We start from the raw sequence: 17,356 nt of genomic DNA, 5'->3' as shown, positions 1-17,356 counted from the left end.
AATTAGTGGAGCAAGCCATCTCCTTTTATACCTGTATGTCCAGAGGAGTGGCATGAAAATTCCACTCTGCAATTCTCATTGGCTTTTTCTGAAGTATCAGACCTGTTTGGGGCTCCCAAGTGTGACCCCAAGTGTTATTACATCGACACAACATAGAGTGAGTGACAGATAGGGAACTGACCTTCCACAGATATGTATAGTAGTAAAATATACACCGCAGAACAAAATGACATCACATGATGCTGGTCAAATGGATTTGCGATAAAACATTTTTCAAGGGGGTGTTCGGTTAGTAACACGACCCACTCACTTCAAAAAGCAGACATTGTTAAAACTGTAATTTAAGGGACATAAAGGCAATTTCAAGCAAACTGAAAAACAGGGTGCACAAAATATTTGTGACAGATTATAGTATGTATTTCATAGTATGTATTCTCTTAATAGATGAAATATGATATTTCCAAAGAAAATTGTTAGAAAAAAATTATAATTATCATCAAATATATCCAAAATTATAGAATGACCCACCCAGCAAAGGATGCCCTGTTAGAGGCTGCACAAAGACTGTCTTAATTAGCTGCGTTCTGAGTCTGAGCATGATTGTTCCTGTTGCTCCTCACAGCGTTGGTCTAGTTTCACACTCAGCTTGATTCTATCGAACCCTGGTGCATTTACATTCATCTTATGTCATCACAAATGTGCACACCATATAATAGAAAACAGGACGTGGGTGAATATATTAATTCATTTTTATTAATTTGGTGCTATTGTGAGCAGCAGTAGAGTGAACAACACTTAGGTTTACTGGATCTGCGTCTCATGAAGGCAGATTTTTGCTGCTTGCAAACAGACTCTTTTGAGGAGACAGCAGATTGCGAGCCTATTGCTGCTCTGATTGCACTCACTATGTGCGGTTATACTGCAGGTTCACTCTTACTCATATCCAAGGTAAATCATCACCACTGTCATCCCTTACATTTGTTTTATTGAACTAATGACGTTGTCATTGGCTAACCCTAGTCCTGGTTGCTTTCACATTTGCGCAAAACATGCCACATTCCCAATTTTTCACATTAACAATTTTTTTATGCGAACCATGCTTCATTTCAAACTAAGCTGACAGTGTCAAAGCACCCTTAAATTACCTTGATGGTAAACTCTGCAGGAAAGTGGCCCTCAAGGGGCAGGACTGAACATCCCTGCTATAGGAACACCCTTCAGGGTGATGACCCTCCAGAAGTATGCAGCAGTATTCCCTACATAGGGAATGAGGTTTACATGTAACCGAGATGTTCCCCTTAATCGTTTCACTCAACTGTGCATCAGTAGCTGACACCATACCACAGCACCAAACTACAGAGTGACTACCAATATATTAGCCTGGTAATAATATTTGCATTTGGTGTGAAAGGACCTTTAGAAAGGCAGTAGACAAGACTGCTCACTAGATGTTGGTACAAAGCATAACATTCTTTTAGATGTGACAATTTTTTTTTATGCATTTTAATTTTAGAGCACTTCTGGAAAATGAGAAAAAAAGAAGAGAAAATGCAGAGAAAGAAACTGAGAAGATTGCAAGAGAGACGATGGAGCTCATGGAAAGACTTCGGCAAATTGAAGAGCAGACCAAAAAAGCTCAAGAGGGTTGGAACTACAAATGTCTACATAGAACTACAAATGTCACATTATTAGTTTATGGGTTTAAAGGTGAAGCTTGTAATCTCTTCGCCACTAGTGTCAGCAGATAGATTTGGAATAGTAATGACATTTTTTTAAATAGGTTTTCTAAATGTCTGCAATTAGTGCCATCTGCCAGGAGTCACACAATCCTGCCACACATTAAAGGCACCAACACACTACGGGCCCTATTTTAACGATCTGAAACGCAAGTGTCAAAGCGCAAAGCGCAAGTAACTTTGTGGGCGGGTCTTGGCGCTGTTGTTATTTTCCCGGCGGGATAAATGACTCTTGCGCCTGCCGCAAATCTAAAAGGGGTTGGTCTGAAGTAGCTTCATTATTCATAGGTGTGGTTTGGGCGTAACGTGAAATAAACCAATCAGAGCAACATCTCACATTCCCTTTAAGAGCAGGCGCGCTTGTTCTAAAGCGGATTCCTATTATAACGGCGGATTTGCCAGGTGCACGCGAGGAGCGGTTCACAGCCGAGGAGACCGACGTTCCCGTCAGGGACGTTGGGGATGGAGAAACGCACCCAAATTAACTTCGGTTAAACAGGCGTATGATAATTTGGGTAAATGTGTAAGCTAGATGTATGCTTTTATAATAAACTGTCTATCTATCTATCTATCTATCTATTTATCTTTCGTAATAATGTATGATTTGCAAAAATGATAACTGCTGCGTCTGTGTGTAGATGAGAGAATCAAAGTGTATGCGCGTTGTGCACACGCTACATTGATTAAGGCCAAGCATGCACCCTTAAAATAGCATATGAATAACATGCGCAACGCGCCACTGACTTTAAACTGTTTTTTTTCGGTTAGTGGCGCAATTGTTTTCTAAACCTGTAAAATAGCATGAGGGAACGTTTGCGCCGGAACACGCCTCCTCTTTGCGCTGAACCGCCCCGGGGAGCGCAAGTGTATTTCTTAGTTAACCGACATGCTTCTGTGGAGGGAAAAGTCCGCTTTGCGCGGGTGCAAAATAGGAATGATACATGCGTCCGTGTACAAAGTCAATTGCGCTGGGTGCAAGATAGGGCCCTACAAGATAATTGGGCCGATTTTTTTGGGCCCAATTCTCCCCTTCCGACAATCCTAGCTAAAGTCCAGATTATCTTGATGGTTCTACAGATTATTTGATCAGATTTGTTAATAGACATCTTATCAGATGTGTTAAGAGTGGTAGAATCTGCTCGGAAGAACGTTGGAGCCGCACCAATCTCAAATCGTAAATATCCAACATGTTGAATATTTACGATAATAAATCCTGTTGTGTGGAGAGAACCTAAGGACAAATGCTCACACACTCACATGGAACGGAACGAAACGATACCCAATCGCAAAGCAGGCCGACGGAAGACGGAAGCATAACACAAATTCATCCAAGGTCTTTTTTCCCTCAAATTTTCTGTAAAAAGCAGTCCAAACACTACTATCGTCATTTCTTGGATGTTTGTGAATGGAATCTGTTAGTGTGTGGAGTGCTGTCTTAGTCACATCACGGCACTCAACACACTATAGGGTCAAAACTGTTAAATCTATGATTTTTTTTTAATCATCATGCTTGTGGTCTCTCACATTTTGAAAAATCTGATAAGATTTGAAAAATCTGACAAGATTTGAAAAATCTTTTAGAGTGGACCAGGTTACTCAAACAAACAGAAACACCATAAATATGTCTATCATATTTTACATTTCAGAAAAGTTTATTTGTGTGACATAATCGTTCTGTTGTTCAGAGCTAGAGGAGCAGACCAAGCGAGCATTGGAGCTAGAACGGGAGAGGAAATGTGCTCAGGAAGAGGCTGAGCGACTGGAGATAGACCGCAGGATTGCAGAAGAGGTTAAGTCCGCTTTACTGCACCAATCTGAGAACCAGGTCAAGAACCAAGAGAATCTGGTAGGAAAGAAAAGTACTCAAAAAATCTTCTAAAGATACATTAAGATCTTAAAGGGTTAGTTCACCCGAAAAAATGGAAATCCTGACAATATTTACTCACCCTCATGTCATTCCAAATACTTATTGATTACTTTATTCTTCAGAATAACAAAGAAAGATATTTTGAAGAACCATGGTTTGGAGTAGGGATGTGCCATGTAGCCAATTACCTTATTCTTAAAGGCATGGATAATGGCTTCAAAAAGAATAACGAATTCTACTGAATTACAGACAAAATATTTGGCAGACACAGTCACTCCTCGTGTTTGCTGGATAACAGGTGAGCCAGGAGATAGCACAATATTATACATAAACATCTAAAACCACTACACAATGAGTATGTGTGAAGTGAACGAGTGTAAACTCTGCGAATAAAATGAGCGCAAATCAAGTAGCCACGTTGCCATCTCCATGTGTCTCTCAGAAATCATAGCTTGGCAAAAGCAATAACTAAATTACTACATCATACACATTTTCTACTATTTGATATTGTCCTTATTCCTCTGTGTTCTTTGTTCTAGGAATTAAATTTTTTCTTACTGTGTCTGATTTTCATTTCCTGTGTTTAGTTCCTGTTGTAATTTTTTTCCATAGCTACCCTTGTGTACCCATTGCTACCATGACAGCTAATCACCTTCACCTGTTAATTGTTAGCCTGTGTATATACCTCTGTGTTTCAGTCTGTGTTTGTCGGTCGTTGTCTTTACATGTCTTGTGTTAAAGCTGTTGCGTTTCCCCCTTTTGTATTATTGTCTCCATCCCTGCCTGGATTTATATTTCATGATTGGAGTATCACTTCCTGCTTTCATATTGGAATTATCTTTGTCTTTGTGTTTATTTAATAAACTGCCCGCACATAGATGCTCGCTTTTCCTCTTCCCTGCACTCTGTGACAGGAATGTGTATTTAAATTATTTAAACATTGTGTGATATGATATACGAATGAAATAAGCACAGCATGATCGCAGATCAAACAGACGCGTTGCAGTCTCTGCACATCTCTCAAAACCTAGCTCTCTGTCAAGAGTAATATCAACTAAGCTATTGAATCATACACATTTTCTACTACTTAATATGTCTATTTAAATGTTTTGAACTTTGTACGATATGATAGGCTACATGATATTTCTGTCTCACTCTCAGAAACGGCAAGCATTTATGTGTTCTTTATAATTTGTTCAGATTTGCATTTGTATGCATAGTAAAAGTTGTTTCAGCAATTTTCAACCACTGAATATTTTCTTTTAATTATAATGAAAATATATATATAAGAGTTATACAAGGCATATTTCTTAAATGATAAATATGAAGGGCACAGATATACGTTTAAAACGTTCTTCTCATATAATTTAAAGCTGCAGTTATGCGGAAGAACATTGCAGCCGGAGCTACTTCTCTCTGTTTATATCTATGACGAGTCACGCAGGTACTGGGCTATTCCACAAAATATAAACGAATATAAACACTTATTATAGGTGTACCACAGTGGTTCAGGATGAAACAAAAACATGGTTTGGAAAATGGATTCATGATGTACTTGCATGATGTATATAATTTCTGTAAATTTTGAACACAAAAAAAGTAATGGGCTTCAGCTTTAACACACTTTCTGTTAAAGCTCCGGCCACTTCTGGTTATATCAGATACAGATAATTTTGAGATTGTTACAGATACAAATATTGGCTCCGCTGCACACCCCTAGTTTGGAATGACAGGAGTATGGATAAATTATGACAAAATGAAAACTGAAAATTATGTTATTATTTACTTTTCCTTATGTCATTCTAAACACATATGAATATCTTTCTTCTGCAGAACACAAAAGGAAAAAATATAAAGTATGTACACTGAGCTCTTTTCCATACAGTGGGAATGGATGCTTTCAAGCTCCATAAAAGTAGTCTGTATGACTTGTGCACCATACTTAAACTTTACATGATTTAAAGCAAAAAAACAAAAAATTCTCATTCTGTACATTGCTACAGCAGCTCTTTTCATCCACTGCCTGAAACACACTGTTTTAGTTCCTGTCTCTTTAAAGCCCACCTTTCCGAAATGTCCAGTCTGCTGTGGTTCAGCACACTCTGCGGCAGTCAAGGGGCCACACGTGAAGGCTCTATAGCTCCAGCTGAGGGTACAGATTAAGCCACACACTCAGTAACTGCGCCATCCCGGGGAACCATGGCTGGCTCTGCCAGAGTGGAGCCACCAGAAGAACCGACTGTCAGGGCCACCAGAGGAAAGGCATATAAGCTCTCTTTTGGTTACTCGTGGGTCAGCGCCACAGTGAGTCACACCACTCCAGGACAGCATGTCCACACCCTGATTCAGCCTACCCAGCATGTGCACTACTCTGATTGACCGGAGGTTGTGCTGTGCCCACAGGAGGAAGAGACTCACCAGTCTGTTCAGATGGCACAATCTCAGGTGCGATCTCAGGCCTCCTTAGAGGTTTATGTATGCGGCCACCATCAGGACATGGCTGGTCTCTCAGGTCTGGCAGAAAGGACTTGAGTGCCAGGCGCACCACCATTATCTCCAGACAGTTATTGTGCCAGCAGAGTTTCGAACCTGACAAGGTGCCGAATGCTGGCCTGCCATAGCAGAGCACGCTCCAACCCATGTTAGAGGTATCTGTTGAGACCATTTTACTTTTGGAAGGCAGCCCGAAATCCACTCCCGATTGGTACAATTGCATAGCCTTTCAGGGTGCCAGGGATTTGACACAGCCGTGGGTCACCCTGAGGTTCAAACGTCCTAATTGCAAAGCATGGTGCGGGACATGGGCTTTTAGCCAGAACTGAAGCAGCCGCATATGAAGCAGGCATAACGGGATGACTGCAGAGGCTGCTGCCATCAGGCACAGCATCCTTTGAAATGCCTTGAGGGTACAAAGACCCCCGGCTTTAAATGATTCAGACCTCACTGAGTTTTCAGCAAACGCTCTGGTGACAGCCAGGCCAGCATTTGGACCAAGTCGAATAGCGCACCCAGGTTGATTCTGAACCCCAGACACTCTAAGTTGCTGTGGAGAAAAGAACTGTGCACACACAGCTTATCTCTCGACTGGGCCATAATAAGTAAATCGTTGAGGTAGTACAGGATGTGCACCCCATTCCAACTCAGGGGGGATAGTGAAGGGCTGGGCGATATATCACATGACATTGTTAGGCGCATCTCGTCAGTAAAGCCGGTTCCTTGATTAGTAGTAAATCGCCATCACCTGCTTTCAGATGGAGCGGCATTTACAACACAGAGCCGTAGTTAACTGACAAGCTGAGCCATATCGCATTAATTATCACAGGCAATACGTCCGTGATAATTAACACATTTTGTGAATGTGCAGGGTGCCAGTGACAGTCTGAATGGCAGGACAGTAAACTGGTAAGCCACTCCTTTGAATGCAAACATCAAGAACAGTCTGAGAGGCTACCTGGATATGAAAGTATGCATCTTTCAGATCCATTGATAAAAAGCAATCCCCTGGGCGAATCTGTTTGAGGGTTTCAACACCCTCAAATCGGGGGGTTCTGCGAGCAAACTGGAGAGAAGACTTGTTTGATCATGTTCAGGACTCAGTCTGACACTTTCTCCATAGTCTCCTCTAAGAGCTGCCTCCTCTTCACTCCTGACTAGTCAGGAAGACTGCTTGGGCTGCTGACCAGGGTCCAACACTACCTGGGGGCAATGGCCCTGATACTTTGGGAAGGGGTAGCACTTAACGCTCCGGAAGCGATGCCGGTCTTCTGGCTCTGCTTTGGGAGATCACTCACCAGATAGCCAAAGGGGAGAGGTGTCGTCTCAGCCGAGTATGCTTCTTCAGCATCACCAAGTCCACTTCTTGGTGAGCAGGTAGGCTTCTTCTTCTGTGGTCAGTGAGGAGACGATCTTCGCTCTGAAGAGAAAGATTGGGTTTGCTGAGATGCCATTTGTCAGTGTAGTTTTTCCTTCAATCAGGCTAGAGTATTTAGAAGAAATGGACTATACCCATAGCGTCAACTACTGACGCAATATTGAGTGAAATGTTATTGTAAGGGAAACAGTGTGACACAGTAAAATCACTCCAACTGTTCTTTGAAGGTTGGGTCAAAGCAGCCAGTATTTGGGCATTATGCAAATGTGTAAAATGGTGACGTAGCTAAATCATGGAATTAATGACAACAAATGAGGCGTTTCGGTTGTGTTTTATGGTTTTTGTTGAAGAGATTAACTATGACATGTGACTTTGCAGATTGTTTACATACACAAACAGCTATATTACATACTAAAATAAATGCTAGATTTAAAAAAGCATAATATTTTTTTCTGGATTTTTTGATAATATTTTTTACTTGTTTCCAGGTTTGCAGTGCTTTAATGGTTCGTTATGTGCTTTTTGAAGCTTGCCAGCCTCTGGTTACTGTTGTTGTTGTTGTTTATTGTATAGAAAATAATTTTGCTTCATTATATCTTTAAAGGCAACAGAGCTGGCTGAGCTAACATCCAAAATCACTCTTCTGGAAGATGCCAAAAAGAAGAAAGAGGATGAAGCCAGGAAATGGCAGAAAAGGGTGAGAGTGTAAATATACTGTTTTATCTGTTCCATATGGTTAACCTCAGGCAAACACATTAGCAGTCTCATAATAGTTTACTGAGATTTCTCTTTGAGTATCTTGGCAGGCGATTATGGTTGAGGTAGACCTGGAGAGGACAAAAGAGGAGTTGAAGAGTAAGCTAATTGGGGTCCACATCCAGTCAACGTCCCAGACGGAGAATGACCATGATGAGAATGATGAGAGCAGTGCTGAGGCCAGTGCTGAGCTCACATCCACTGGAACTTATCAGGACCGCAGTGAAGAGCAGCGTATAACAGAAACTGAGAAGAATGAACGTCTGCAGAAGCGCCTACAGGTGAGCATGAGAGACAGCCATGATTTTTATTAAAAAAGATGTCATAACCATGCCCTAGTGCAGAGGTTCTAAAATCTGTACCACGAGTGCACATTTTGTTAGTGTTCCTAATCAACACATCTGATTCAACTCACCAGTCGAAACTCCAAGACCTAAAATGGGTGCGTCAGACCAAGGAGACATTAAAAATATCCACTGTTGAGGGGCTGCAGGAAGAGGGTTAAAAACCACGGTCTTAGTGGCTAGAGCAGGGGTTTTCAAAGTCAAAGATATTGGGCCTCCCTTCTGACACAACATACACAATGGCAAACACTGAATTCAGCACTCATGAGCTTTGTATGTGCGCCACAGAAAGCTGCCTGTCAGTACTGACTCAGTTCTCTTTCATGGTTTATTATGCTTTTAATAACTCATCATCAAGCACATCCTGCTCTTTCTTCTCATTTATCCATGTTTCTTTGCTGCTCTAACATGTTTAAGCAAGTCCCTCGCTGCACGGATATATTTACATCGACATTAAAAGCAACTATTTTTGACTGACAAAATGCTGGCGGATGGAAACAACAATAGCTACAGTGAGTTGTTCAAAATCTTTCTTTTTAGTAAACTCTGTGTACACAAAAAATTTTCTCAATGCTCAAGTTCATTTGTAGAGCCCCTGGTGATACTTCGAGCAAAGTTTCATGTTGTGTCGAGCCTTCTTAGTGTTTTAAAAATAGCGATTTTGATGCTATCATAGTGGTGCCCCTAGCACTCCCATTCAAAAGGCAATTTGACCGAAAACAAAAATACGGTCAAAAAAGTGGCGTTTCCATTCTAATTATGCTTTTAAACAAAAGTTTGCCTCGGGTAGATTAACAAAAAGACCCTAGGTTGTATTTTGGCGAGAGTTCCACTATAACCTTAGACCCTGAATAAAATGCATGTTTGAGCTGTTTTAACTGAAAGAAACATATCTTTAAAAATGTCAGTGCCATTGTTTTGTCTCAAGATGCACACCAGTAATGTTTTTTTATAGGCACATTTATAAAAGCTATTTAAATGTCGTAATTGAACTAATCCTGGTTTAATCTAAGTCCTGTCTGTAAAACCAGGCCTTAGTCTTCTGTTTAGTTCCAATTATAGACATCACTCCATTCCAAGCTAGATGAGATTTCCCATTTGTAAACATAGTTTCTACCTTTTTCTTGTACCGAAATGTCACTAATTTTACTTAATTTCACACTAGTTTATGAGCCTCTCTATACAGAATACTATCTTCTTGTTTAAAATAAACATTCATTAAATCATTTTTGATACATAATCATTTTTAACATGTGTGAATGTGTGGTTTAGAATAGCCTAAAAATATCAATAAACTTTGAGGCAAACAACAAAGTACTGCATTCATAAAAAAAGTCCATGGCTTCTGCATAAGGTATGATTTGTATAGTTATGTGTAATAGATAAGGTTAACAACAAAATAAATAAATAAAAATCTGCCTATAATTTGAAGCAAAACTATGGGTAAAAAAAAAAAAAAAAAAAAACACCTGAAACCATCATAGATAACCTACAACACTTTATATTTCTGAAGTAAACTTTTATTTGGGTACATACTGTACTTTTCCAATGCTATAGGTGGAGATTTAGGTGTCATTTATAATCTCTACTGAGCCAAAACCTGATGCTGGTCACATTTGCACTGTTCACATTTTCCATTAACATGCGATTCATATTCAGATGTTTTTTTTGTTTTGTTTTTACCCGACTGCATTTACACCTTCATTCCAGTATGGTTGGATAAAGATCTTGTCACACTTACCTGCACAAAATGCAAATCACCACTTAAACAGGAGAACGTCTCGGTTACATATGTAACCCTCGTTCCCTGAGAGAGGGAACGGAGACGTCTACTTTGAGTGTAACTAAACGAGGCAATTTCACATTGGCATGCAATTATTGCATTCAGCTGCTCTGCCTCGTCAGTGCGGGTATAAATGAGCAGCTGGTGCATGAGAGGTTGAGCCGAGTTGGTGACCCAGGAAGCTGTCCGCTTCCAGCGCACTGGGCAAGCCTCCTAAACCCTTTTACCCTTCTTGGCGATGAGACAGGGCTTACACAGAGAGAGTATCACTGCTGTTCCGAATACTCCCTTTATTGTGATAATTATTGGATAATGCTTGGAAAGCGTGCCCCCATTTTTTACAAAGGAGGGGATGCTGCGGAATCCACATCCTACTAGAGGTCTAGTGGAAGATACCATATGGACTAACCTTGTGAGGGCTGTGCAATACGGAGTCCCTGAGTGGCTCTCACCATCCGGAGGGTAACAACATTGACAGGGCAGGGCGGACTCTGCCAGGGGAGACATGGGCTTCATTAAGAGCTTGCCGTGGAACACGCATATGGAAACCTGCTGAAGGTTGCACATATGGGCACCCTGGCCTAGAGCTGGCTCTCGAGGATACATCAGTCGTAGGCCTGGCACCGGACTCTACACAACGTCCGGACGCCATAGGGATGATTGGAGGACTCACAGGGTCTGCTAAGAGGACTCTCTGGAGAATTCTAGCACACTTGTGGGCACACTAACCCAGGGCCCCCTCATGTCTCTGACCGTTTGAGGCGAGAACACGTGAGGCGACCGGCTCCACACGAAGGCTATAAAACCTAGTGAACGTGTTGGATGTCACCCAGCTCGCAGCTCTACAGATGTCTGTCAGCGAGGTGCCCTGTGCCAGAGCCCAGGAGGATGCAACACTTCTGGTAGAGTGAGCTCGCAACCTGAGAGGACAGGGCACACCTTGTGCTTGGTAAGCCAAGGTGATGGCATCCACTATCCAGTGGGCCATTCTCTGCTTGGAGACAGCCTTCCCCTTCTGCTGACCTCCGAAACAGACAAAGAGCTGGTCTGAGGTCCCGAAGCTTTGTGTCCGGTCTATGTACACTCTGAGTGCTCGGACGGGACAAAGCAAAGCTTGGGCTGGGTCTGCCTCCTCTGGAGGCAGCGCTTGCATGTTCACCACCTGGTCCCTGAAAGGAGTGGTGGGAACCTTGGGCACATATCCAGGCCGGGGTCTCAATACCACGTTGGTGTCACCCGGCCCGAATTCCAGGCACAATTCGTTGACCGAAAATGCTCGCAGGGGACCCTCTTGATGGAGGCCAATGAAAGCAGAAGCAAAGTCTTCATAGTTAGAAGCTTTAAGTCAACTGACTGCAAAGGCTCAAATGGGATGAGCTGAAGTGCTCTTAGTACCAGCGTAAGGTCCCAAGAGGGTATGGAGGGAGGTCGAGGAGGATTTAACCTTTTCGTCCCCCAAGGAACCTGACGACCAGGTCATGCTTCCCAATCGATTTACCCAGTATGGGGTCATGGTATGCAGATATTGCAGCAACATAAACTTTGAGCCTCCTCTCCAACCCTTGCTGCAGGAAGGAAAGCACGGCTCTGATCGAACATTTCCGGGGGTCTTCTTAGTGAGAAGAACACCACTCGACGAACAGGTTCCACTTCAGCGCATAAGCTCATCTCATAGATGGTGCTCGGGCCGAAGTGATGGTGTTAAGTACCTTTTGGGGTAAGTCACCTAGAACCTCCGCGTCCCATCCAAGGGCCAGACATGGAGTTTCCAGAGGTCTGGGCGTGGATGCCAGAGGGTACCCCGTCTCTGAGAAAGCAGGTCCTTCCTCAGAGGAATCGGCCAAGGAGGGGCTGTCGCGAGGAGCATTAGTTCTGGGAACCAGGTCCTGCTCCTCGTTCTCCCTGACCTTGCACAATGTCTGTGCGAGAAGGCTCACTGGGGGAAACGCATATTTGCGCAGGCCCCGGGGCCAGCTGTTTGCCAGAGCATCCGTGCCGAGCGTTGCCTCGGTCAGGGAATAGAACCACTGGCAGTGGGTGGTCTCTGGGGAGGCAAACAGGTCTACCTTTGCCTCTCCGAAATGACGCCAAATCAGCTGAACCGCCTGGGGATGGAGTCTCCATTCTCCTGGTAGTGCTGCACGTGATAGCTCGTCGGCTATGGTGTTGAGTGCACCAGGAATGTGAATGGCACGAAGAGACCTCAAATGCTTCTGACTCCAGAGGAGGAGGTGGCGGGCGAGTTGCGACAGACCACCTTGATGGTTGATGTACACAACAGTCGCAGTGTTGTCCGTGTGGACCAGCACGTCTTTACCTTGTAGGCACTGTTTATGGTGGCTCAGAGCAAGACGTACTGCTAGCAACTCTAGGCAGTTGACATGCCAATGCAGATGGGGTCCCGTCCAGACCCCTGAGACTGCATGCCCGTTGTACGTGGCACCCCAGCCGGGGTGTACTGGGGCACCCCACCCCAGCCATCTGTGAACACCACTGCATGTCTGGACACTTGTTTCAGGGGGACTCCTGCCTGCAGAAAAAACGGGACCGACCACGGGCTGAAGTGTTTGCGACACACCGGAGTAACTTGGACCCGATAAGTGCTGCGGTGCCACGCCCACCTCAGAACTCGGCCATGGAGCCAGTGCTGAAGCGGTCTCATATGGAGAAGACCGAGCGGTACTACTGCCGCTGCGGCCGTCATATGCCCCAGGAGCCTCTGAAAATGTTTCAGTGGAACCACGGTTCTACCCTTGAAAGTGTTCAGGCAGTTCAGCACCAACTGGACACGCTCGTCTGTGAGACTTGCTGTCTGTTCGACCGAGTTCAACTCCATACCAAGAAAAGAGATCCTCTGCACTGGCAAGAGTTTGCTCTTTTCCCGGTTGACCTGAAGACCCAGCTGGCTGAGGTGACTAAGCACCAGGTCCCTGTGTTCACACAACTGAGCTCGGGACTGTGCTAGTATGAGCCAGTTGTCGAGGTAGTTGAGGATGTGAACGCCCTGCTCTCTCAGAGGAATAAGGGCCGCCTCCGTGACTTTGGTGAACCCGTCCGATGCTGCCCTCTGGCGATAGAGGAAGGGGAGTGTGTTTGGGTAGTTACGCTTCCCTCCTGGTTTGGCGGGGGCCTGGACGGGCGGGGCGCCGCGGCCGTGTCTGGCTCCTCTGCGCTGCTTTGCTGGTGGTTGCGGAGGAGGAGCGGATGCGGGAGGGCGCCCTCGACGAGGAGCAGACGAGGTCGCTGGCTCCGACGGCCTCTTACTTGGAGCCGACCGCCGGGGCAGGATGTGTTTAATAGCCTCCGTCTGCTTCTGTGCCGGCGCACTGTTGGGTGCAGCTCTCGACAGCCTTGCCGAATAGACCGGTCTGACAGGGGAGTTAAGGAATCTGACCTTCTCAGTCTCCCGCATGTCCACCAGGCACAGCCAGAGGTGTCGCTCCTGGACAACCAGGGTGGACATCGCTCGACCCAGTGACTGTGCGGTGACCTTCGTCACTTGTAGCGCGAGGTCAGTTGCGGCACGAAGTTTCTGGAGAACCCCTGGGTCGTGACTACCCTCGTGCAGGTCCCTCAGGGCTTTGGCCTGATGGACCTGCAGTAACGCCATGGCATGTAAAGCAGAGGCAGCCTCTCCACAAGCTCTGTAAGCCTTGTCAGTTTGCCCCGACGAGTTTTTACTGGCCCGGAATTGGAGACACGGTTCCCCCCTTATTGTGGAGTTAGGGGAAAGTTGCATGGCGACTGCCTGCTCCACGGGGGGGATACCCGCATAACCCTTGGCTGCCCCGCCATCGATGGTAGTGAGGGTGGAGGGGACCCTTTGACCGCTTCTGGCAGTAAAAGGTGCTGTCCACGATCTAGTGATCTCCTCATGCACCTCGGGGAAGAATGGCACCGGGGCAGGATGCTGCGAACCAGCGCGAGCTGCCCCGAGAAACCAATCATCCAACCGAGAGGGTTCGGGACACGGTGGAGGGTTCCACACGAGCCCGACCCTCTCAGCGGCCCGAGATAACATAGCCATCATCTCTGGGTCCGACTCGGGCAACGTTGCCACACCCGAAGGGGGCAGCACAGCTGAATCATCATCCCCGGAGAGAGAGGGCTCGCCCTCCGATGCTGCGATCGACATCTGATCGTCAGGCGGGGCACCGAAGGATACGACTGGTGCAGACCTCGAAGGTGGCCCAGCCCGTTCCTCTGACGGCCCAACTGGCTGTGGAACAGGGAAGTGAGGGGGTCTCGGTGGTGGTGGCCCCGCGGAACCGGTCCTCACTGTCACCCTCAGATCTCCCAAGCTACGGCCCGAAGTAGCCCCCCGAGGAGGGTTAGATCGAGGCAGAGGCTCTCTTTTCTGTTCTCTTTTCTTTTCTCAACTCCGAAGCGAAAGACTGATTGTATCATGCACCAGCTGCTCATTTATACCCGCGCTGACGAGGCAGAGCAGCTGAATGCAATAATTGCATGCCAATGTGAAATTGACTCGTTTAGTTACACTCGAAGTAGATCGGTCCTCTGAGCGAGATCCCAAATCGTTGGTCACGACGAGACGTTGAGAGTGACCGAACGATAGGGAACGAGTTTTAAAGGGCTCTCTCTGGAAAGAGAAATGAGAGAAGCGAGAGTCCAAGTGTAATTTAGTAAAATAATTTGATAAATAATTGAATATTGTTGATTTAATCTGCTGTGTTAATTGTAGGAGTTCAGTATCTACTATTTTCTTCACATTGCAAAAGCAGAATAAAAAGAAAAATTTGTATGGCAAGTAAATGTAACAAATGTAACGAGGACACTGTAATAAATAGAAATTCTGAAGAACAAATGTGACAGCCTTACAGAAACTATTCTCTGCAGCTTTAATTCTTATGCTAACTGATTTGTTTCTAATGTTTTTTTTTAGGCTCTGAGCTCGGAGCTAGCAGATGCCCGTGATGAAAGCATGAAGACTCCAAATGATCTTATCCATGCTGAGAATGTGAGGTTGGGAAGGGACAAATACAAAACCTTACGGCAAATACGACAAGGAAACACCAAACAGCGCATTGATGAATTTGAGTCCATGTGAATTCCCTGTTGCACAGATTGTCTGTCTGTTAGCCACGTTTGCAGTCAGTATCCGTGTATGGTAATCTGTTACATAGCATTTTCAACTGCTGTGTTTGTGTCCAAATCTGTGGCAGGTATACTGAAGTGATCATAGTCTTTTGAGGTAAAAAAAAAAATAACATAAAGTTAAATCATTGATTGTTTGATTGTATCAAATTGGACTGTAGTGAGTTTCATGTGATAATTAAATAAAATCAACAAACAAAACAATTAATGTACTCATACCCCTGAAATACAGTCTCCAGTGTTCATTGCAGGTTATAAAATAATTTGACAAGTTTCAACCACATCATCACAGTGTTTTGGTGAGGAAATGTCCTGCGTTGGATATTCAGTCACTGATCATCACTAAAGACTAAGGTCTTAGTTTGGTTTAGTGTTGGGACATCTTTCTTTGCATGCTGCAAACATCAAACTTACATGTGCACACACTCATATACTATTCTTAAAGTCTGGATCAAACCCTGAGTTGACAGAGAGATAGTTTACAGCTGTTGTTTCATTAAACCAAAACGATCCTGTTTAATTAGCTTCATGGTACATACTTCCGGTGCATATGGAGTCATGTGAGCTTGGCCAGTGACATGGGTGTAGTGTTTTTTTTTTTTTTTTTTACGTTTCTCCTCAAATACTGTACCTGTATAGTTCAAATAAATAAATTTGGAGAGGACACAATAGGATATGAAGATTCATGCTGCCTTTACGTGCCATCGGACATTTCCTGCTTTCCACTTTGAAGTTGTGATTATGAGCTTGTTGCATTCAAGTGCTTTGTTGTCAGAAAAAAAACAGGATAAATGGAGTTGCTCAGGTCTGTAATAGCAACAGGTCTGTTAGCTCAAAGCAGCTTATTTCATGTAAACAGGATAAGATTTCATCTTTTTAAGCAGAGGTGATACTGAAAGTCTGTCCCAGCCACTGCTACTTTCTTATAAGAGTACCCTATTGAATCAGGGACACTAATAGGCCTAATTTTAAATAATAATATTATTTTAAATAATTTTAAAATAAATTAGCAAATAATATTATAATGTGTCCAGAAAAAAGCCAGCTTTACTCATTGAGAGATTTATTCGTGAAGGAATAATTACCTATTAATTTGATTGGAGTCTTACACATAATGTACATATATTAGTGTGTGCAGTGCATTAATTTGAACAGTTATAAAGGCTTGATGCAGCGCAGGAGATACAGATAACTTAGTAAAAAATGCTGTCTGCTGTGTCATTAGAAAAATGTTCTTGACCCAATTAATGCTGTCACTTAACAAATCTGTTTCACATGTAAAATGAAACAAATTGCTAATTACAACATTGAAATAAAAATATAAAGCCTGTAAAAATACTACAAATCGTGAAATTATGGAAATAATTGGGAATCATGTAACAAACAGTACGTTTCTTTTATCTATTATAACTTTTATGTCGTTTTGGTCAATTGACTGTTTCCTTATAAAGGTCCAGACATTTGTCACGTTTTCCATCAGGTATGTGATGTTCTTTTTTATTATGATGTCATTACTTGCTGTCTTGCCGCCAGCCAATCGCTGCATTGCTGATCATGGTTTCGAGGATCAATATATCTGCCCTTTCCAATGAACACAAGAACACACAGTAATCTCAGACAATTTAATCCAGATATTTTAATAAAATCCACAAATTCGTTTGAAGAACCAAATTAGCCAGAGATCAGTTATCATGATTAGAAGAACTGCAGAAGTGTCTACAGGTGAGTTTAAGAGACAACCAACCATGTATTCATAAAAGAAAAGAGAGCTGTCATAGCCATGGCCTAGTGCAGAGGTTCTAAATCATGGGTTCTCAACTGTAGTCCTTGAGGTTCGCTTTCCTGCAGAGTTTTGCTCTAAACCTGATCAAACACACCTCAACA

General features: G+C 43.8%; 1 protein-coding gene across 3 annotated transcripts in view; it reads left to right on the top strand.

Annotated features, from left to right (window-relative positions):
• The window catches only part of msnb (moesin b), an 82,330-nt gene extending 66,634 nt beyond the window's left edge, over positions 1-15,696 (top strand). For all 3 annotated transcript variants that reach the window (XM_084431182.1, XM_084431180.1, XM_084431181.1), the window contains exons 9-13: positions 1,514-1,644; positions 3,422-3,582; positions 8,079-8,171; positions 8,281-8,511; positions 15,261-15,696. In XM_084431182.1, coding sequence (XP_084287308.1) covers positions 1,514-1,644; positions 3,422-3,582; positions 8,079-8,171; positions 8,281-8,511; positions 15,261-15,425 — 781 coding nt within the window. In that variant the 3' untranslated portion in view covers positions 15,426-15,696. The remainder of the gene's footprint in view (positions 1-1,513; positions 1,645-3,421; positions 3,583-8,078; positions 8,172-8,280; positions 8,512-15,260) is intronic.
• Positions 15,697-17,356: the final 1,660 nt, after the last annotated feature.

The sequence above is a fragment of the Rutilus rutilus genome, assembly GCF_951802725.1.
Source record: "Rutilus rutilus genome assembly, chromosome: 14".
Classification (NCBI taxonomy): Eukaryota; Metazoa; Chordata; class Actinopteri; order Cypriniformes; family Leuciscidae; genus Rutilus; species Rutilus rutilus.
This window is presented reverse-complemented; position numbering and strand designations above follow the sequence as displayed.